This window comes from Scleropages formosus, chromosome 8 (assembly GCF_900964775.1).
Source record: "Scleropages formosus chromosome 8, fSclFor1.1, whole genome shotgun sequence".
NCBI lineage: Eukaryota > Metazoa > Chordata > Actinopteri > Osteoglossiformes > Osteoglossidae > Scleropages > Scleropages formosus.
The window spans coordinates 23,660,476-23,666,789 of NC_041813.1; the positions used below are offsets into that span (position 1 = coordinate 23,660,476).

The 6,314-nt window shown below is 43.7% G+C and overlaps 1 protein-coding gene across 8 annotated transcripts in view; it reads left to right on the forward strand.

Annotated features, from left to right (window-relative positions):
- LOC108937329 (arf-GAP with coiled-coil, ANK repeat and PH domain-containing protein 2-like) overlaps positions 1-2,615 on the forward strand; it is a 42,533-nt gene extending 39,918 nt beyond the window's left edge. For 5 of the 8 annotated variants that reach the window (XM_018757174.2, XM_018757173.2, XM_018757175.2 and 2 more), the window contains one exon: positions 938-2,615. In XM_018757174.2, the coding sequence (XP_018612690.2) occupies positions 938-1,041 (104 nt within the window). In that variant the 3' untranslated portion in view covers positions 1,042-2,615. The remainder of the gene's footprint in view (positions 1-937) is intronic. The other 3 variants (XR_001966335.2, XR_001966337.2, XM_018757172.2) reach the window with 2 other exon arrangements.
- Positions 2,616-6,314: the final 3,699 nt, after the last annotated feature.

Below are 6,314 nucleotides of genomic sequence, written 5' to 3' on the forward strand. Positions count from 1 at the left end.
GACCGTGTTAGAGACCGCGCTCGTACGCATGCTTTCATTGGAGCTCAAGGCTTTGTCAAATCCTACACGATCTAGCAACAAAATTTGCCTCTTCAGAGGTGCTACGGCTGTCACGTGTTCATTGCTTACAGGTTTATGAGAAATTAATATCAAAACTAATAGATTATTTGCAAACGCAGACCTGAAACATACGCTATAATGTATACCGCACTTTAAATAAAGAAGGTAAGGCTTCCCAGTTGTCTGTATTTTTGGTGGCGAAAATAAAAGGGCAGCTGGTTGCGCTGCTGCCTTTGGACCCAAAGGTTCGAGTTTTGCCTCCAGCTGTAATACCATTGAGCAAGGTACTTAGCTTAAATCGCTTCCGTGAAATTGTCTAGCTGTGTAAGTGGGTAAGTAGTTGTAAGGTGCTTTGGAGAAAAGTGTCTGCTAGATGAGTAAATGTAAAAAAAAAACATGAAATAAATAAATAAAACACATAATAAAACAAAACAGGAGAAAAGAGTGTTCTGCAGCAGCCAGATGAACACCAGTCCTGCTGTTTGACGACCCCTGTCCTTCATGAGTCCATCAAATACTCTGGTTAAGAGACATGGGTCAGGTGCAGTTAATAATCTAGGTTTCTTTTTTTTAATTAATTTTGTAACTCTGCTGCTATTTTTAATGTATTATGTCTTGAATTTGAAGAAACTTCAAATTCAAACAACTGTATATTGTCACTTCCCAACTGTTGAACTTAATGGTACGAGTCATAGAACCCAACGGGTCAACTAGCAGACAAGTGCAGCGCTTTGGTCTCTAACGTTGACGTTAACTGGGCAACGACCGTACGTTGGTTTGAAATGTCACTGTCAGCATTTGAACACATGTTGCATGTTTAAGGGTTGTGAAATTCTCCACAACAGACTCTTTATGTAATCTGTTTTTTCCACGGCAGGCGATGAAACCTATCAAGACATCTTCCGGGATTTCTCCCAAATGGCGTCGAGCGATCCAGACAGACTGAACCGATTCCAGCCCAACGATTCCCATCGGTTATGAGCAGCATGTTGGAATAAGACCCACCTTCACCAGCCATGACCTGCAGGGTGCTCAGCAAACAGTGTTCTTTATTGTCTGGTATGAATTTCACTTCAGCCCAGAGAAACAGTACAGTAGATTACAGCAGGACCAGGACTTAAACCTCTCCAAAGCTGACATGAGACACGATGGCTTTATTTTAATTATATGACTTTTAAAGTAAGGGTGGGAAAGATCGGAATGTAGCCACAGGCTGGTAGGTGAAGCACATGAACCTCTAACCTGAAAGTTTCCAGCAGAAGCTACACTACTGCCTTTTTTGACTCTGGAGGTAATAGTAATACTTGAGTAAGTTTGAAAAAGACAATGAATATTATTGAGAAACTGAAATTGAAAATTAATTTGTTCAAAGACCGTTTTAGATATTCATCTCAGATGCCTAATTTTATCGTAAGATCCCTCACAGCGGCGGGACTCATATTAAAACAAACACGGTACAAATTTCATTTCTCATACAGTTTTATCGTTCTACTTTTTTCAGGATATTCAAAATGTTTTCATTACCTTTTTTGTCTGTCTGCATGTGCATTTTTTTTTATATTATCTTGAATGTGAATGCTAAAATGTCATGGTTATGCTTTCTGTAGCACATTATTTAGCATAATTTACACGTCTGTGTTAACAGAAATGGTACTGTGTCTTGTGTTACAGGGTATGTTGCGAGGAAAAGGTTACAGTTTGACAGTGAAGTAAGTTACGTGCAGGTCATGCTGGTATATAAGTGCACAAATGGCCTGATTTTGACATTCCGAAAATGTTTAATACATCTTGTTGGCGTTAGTCCTTTTTGTTTGTTTTGCCATATTTTGAAATTTTAGTTTAGATTATCTATTTATATGGTTTCCTTGTTTGAGGAGTTGTACTGCATTTTTTCATTTTGCCGTTTCACGTTCACATGCCGTATGTGTCCTAGTGACTGACGAAACCTTGTTTAAAAAGCTGTTAACCTGATTTAAAACTGGTTTTAATTATAGAATTAGTCCCTTTGTGTTTGTATCTACATTGTGCTCTTTATTTTTTGCTTTCCTCTCGCTCGCTCTGTTCGTATAATGGGGTACAGCGCAGTGCGTGGCAGATGTTACCGAAGAGCTGAACGTGTGGTAACTCCACGCTATAGGTGTAATCGAGGGCGGTGATTGAGCAGTGGGGTCTGGTCAACAGGAGCAGGTGTGTGTCAGGTGTAGCACGGCCAGTGTGTAGCGCTGTTGTGAAGGATGATTGCAGACCACTGCAGTAGTTGGTTTGGAAAATGTGATGGTTTGAAAACATATCCCTCAATGAGCTTTAATGAATGAATGTGGCGTGGCAGGATAACAGGGTGAATCATCTCTGTGTCACTTTCAGAAATATTTATGCAAGACAACAGTCTCTAATGTGAAATATGTAGATATTGTTTATATAAGTATATGCACAAAAAAATGTTGCTTAAGTAAATGATTGTGCTACTGGGGTCATTAAAGTGCTTTTGAAATCTTTTTTGTTGCTGTATGTTACTCTCCTGGGCTGATTCTTAAATTACACAGAAATATGATTCATTTTCATTGCGCTATAGTGTTTGAAACAATGTAAACACTCAAATTTAAGCAACTTTACATTCTTACTGTGTTGTTGAGCTCAGAATCGGTAACCAGGAACCGGAGCTGCGTTGAGAATTACCCGAATGGGCAAAAGTACCACTGTATTGAGTTTTAAAAAGCTACACGTTTCCGGAAGCTGCATTAAAGGACACGCTGATTATTAGTGCCGTGTTTGAACCAAACACCCGATCAGTGGCACGCCATGAAATAAACACTAAACTGTCTCCTACGCCAAACTCAAGCTCTTCCACAGCACTATGTAAGAAGCACCTCCTCGTTTTGTTGAGATTAATGATTGGCCTCTGCTCCTTCCCCATAATAATTCAGCGAACCGAGTCAAGTCCCTTATTATGACAGCTCTTAGCTGCGAACGCGATGTCTCCCAGAACGTGGCACGCGCGCCGAACGCGGGCCGCCGACGTAGGTGTCGGCGGTTTTCCGGCCTCGGAGCAGCGCCGGGGAAGCGTGCGGTCGCCTCCCCGCCGGGAGGTGAAGAGCCGCCTCTGGAGACGCTTTCCTGCACAAAGGACTCACGTGCCAAGGGAAGCCAAGTCCCATTAATACCACTTGTTCTGAGCAAGAACATCCCAGGACTTGGCTGAGGCCACGGCGGCAGACGCCTGCTGGCTCCCCCTGAAAGGAGCCGCGGCAACACGGCAGCCCGGCCGCCGTAAACCGTGTAAACCGTGTAAACCATGTTATCCACGTACGCGTTTCAGCTCGTTTTTCATCTCTCTCCAGAACGCGCTCGGCACTCCGCGTCACCTTAAATAACAATTATTCAAGTCAGCTTCGCTAAATATTTATTATTTTAGGAGCGATGTTTTTCACCGCAATAACGGAAAGTCATTTTCCAGGGTAAAACGCAGTTGTCTGTGTCGAATTCCCGTTCTCTGACGTGTTACATTTTGTTCTCCGCGTCGAAAGAGCAGCAAATGTGCCGAAGGCCTTCGCCGTTTCCGTTCTTCTCCAAACTATGAATCGTTTGGCCGAGACCCTCGGCTTCAATGGACGCCGAACGCAAACTTTACAGGAGGTGGTGGGAACTGTACAGTTTTCGGGGAAACGATGAAACGGCCATACATATTTTACATCTGATATTTCATTTTGCTGCCGGTCTTAGGTTCGGGTGTGTCCTTCTCGGGACGATGTTGCTGCAAACTGCGGTCAGAGTATTTCATAATATCATTAGTTTTCCCTTCAGAAAAGCCCAGAGTTATTTACTTTTGTGGTTATTTTCCATGTGTTAAACTTATTACTTGACTAGCTGAGGCCTACCAAAGTGCTTTTTAAACCATGTAAGTATGGAAATGCAATGCTTGTTTAGTTTTATTAGGCAATTTCTGTCCAAGGTAACTTACCATGTTAGGGTTACAGTTACTACAAGCTTACAATTTTTTACCACTTATACAGCTAGGTAATTTTACAAGAACAATTCAAGGTGAGTACCTTTCTTAAGGGGACTTCAGCTGGAGATCAAATCTGGACTCTTCAGACCAAGAGGTAGTAGCTCTAACCATTACACTACCAGCTGTCCCTGTGCTCACCTTTCTTCCATTTATCTGTTTAGCAGATGGTTTTTCCGAAAACAAATTAGAATGTTAAGTTACAGTTTTCCAAACAACATTTGGACTGCAATTTAGCATCAAAAGCAGCTGTACATTTTTTATTACTATTAAATCATACATGCTAAATCTTATATAGTATTCTCTCATATATTATGATACACTCAGTTTCAGTGTCAAAGGAACTGACCGAATAGGATCTTCAGTAAATTACCAAAAGGTTGGCAGTGGTTCACCAGAAATACTGTGGTAAATTGGATCTTACAATGTCAGTAAAAATAATTCCTTTACTTTCCCAGTGGCATAGTGAGTAATGCTGTTGCCTCGCAGCACCGGGGGTGGGTGGGAGAGGACGTGCGTTTGATTTCCTCCTCAGTCTGTGTGGAGTTTGCATGTTCTCCGTGTGTCTGTGTGGCTCTGGTTTCCTCCCACTATCCCAAGACATGCTCTTCGGGTTCTTCCGCACTGTGTGGGTGATACAGCATGCCTTCCGGTGACGGGTGAGTGTGTGACTTGTAAGTCACCTTGGTGACTAAGGTATGGGCTGAAAACACAGCGTGTTGACTGTTGCTTTGGAGGAAAGCATCTGCCTTTCTACTTTTTAAACATAAAAGTAACTGGTTTACTTTTCGTTGTTGTAACTGACTCAGTTCATCGACAACAACACATTTCACCACGCATGTTGGTCAGGTTAAAAGGTTGGAGTTACTTTGAAGGTACTGACCTGTCCTGCACTGGGATCTAATCCCTGACTCACCTTTACAGGAGCACAGAGCTTTAACCACTGCACCGCAGAGCCAGCCGTATCATCTCATTTTTTTCTTTTTTTTTTTAGCACGTGTGTTATTAAACGTGAGTATGTTGCAGGGCTATTCAAGAAGAGCAGGGTGGCTTCTACAGGATTTGATATCGAGGGGTGCACACTAAAAAAGTACCACAGAAACCACATCACCCTCACTGAGTGGTGAAGGTCTTCAAATATCTTGTGTACCTTTGATAGACCTTAGTCTAGCAGAAGTCAAACCATCAAGAAACCCATCCAAAGACAGTTTAGAACCTCAGAACAATGAGAATTCAAGCTTGCTGTTCCAAGCGCTCAGCTACACAACCGCTTCCTGCCCTGTTGCTGAAAGCAAAACTCTTCTTGTATTTGAAGAAGGCCTTTTTTTTCCCAGAAATTCCACATGAAGGACTCAAATTCCAGGCTTCTCGAAGACAAGACCAACACCTAAACTACTGTGCCAGCCCGGCTCACATGAGTCAGGCTGGAAGTGAAAGGTCTCCTTTCCTTGAACATAGTCCTTTCAAGAGCTGTACTACATTGATTGACTTCGGCACTATCTGCCATCGTGTGGACAAAAACGGTTAGTACACCTCGTTCATTTATTGGAAAGGAAAAAAAAACCTTTCATATTAACTGCAGTATTCATGGGTGTCCACAAGGTGGCAGAAAAACCTCTGCTGCCAAAGTAGGAACGTTTAGTAGTGAATTTTCGTAACACGGTTAACGTGGCCTTGCCTTGCGCCACCTCTTCTTACCATCGTTACTCGCTCATCTTCACTCTGATGCCGATTTACTGCTCACCAGCGATGAATATGATCCCTGTAACGCGTCACGCAGCGCACGTGCTCGCGTCCGACGAGCACCATCCGCGAGGCTGCTTCGGCGAAGCCACGAGACGAGGCATTTGGTATTTTGGCGCGAGCACGCGCCCGCGCCTGGCACTGCGCCTCCGTCCACGTTGGTCTGTCATGGCCCTGCTGCGCGCACAGCTTCCTCCGCTGAACCGCCCCTCGCAGCTGCACCATCGGCAGCGCTGAGGCATCATGGGAAATCAGAGACACGGCTGTGACTGAAAATGATCGCAGCACCTTGAACAGAAGGTGCGGCGAAAAGCGAAGAGGGACAGGAAAGAAATGGGGCGCGAACAGCAGTCGACAGCTGTGTGGCTCCGACGGGCCCACCGTCAGTTGAGTGTGTGTGGCCTGTAGGGAGGTGTCGCTGGGAAAGTTGGTAGGAAGAAATTCCGTGATTAAGAAAAGGGTTTTCTTAGGAGGAGGAAGCTATTTTATGGAGGCTGTGCTGGTTCTT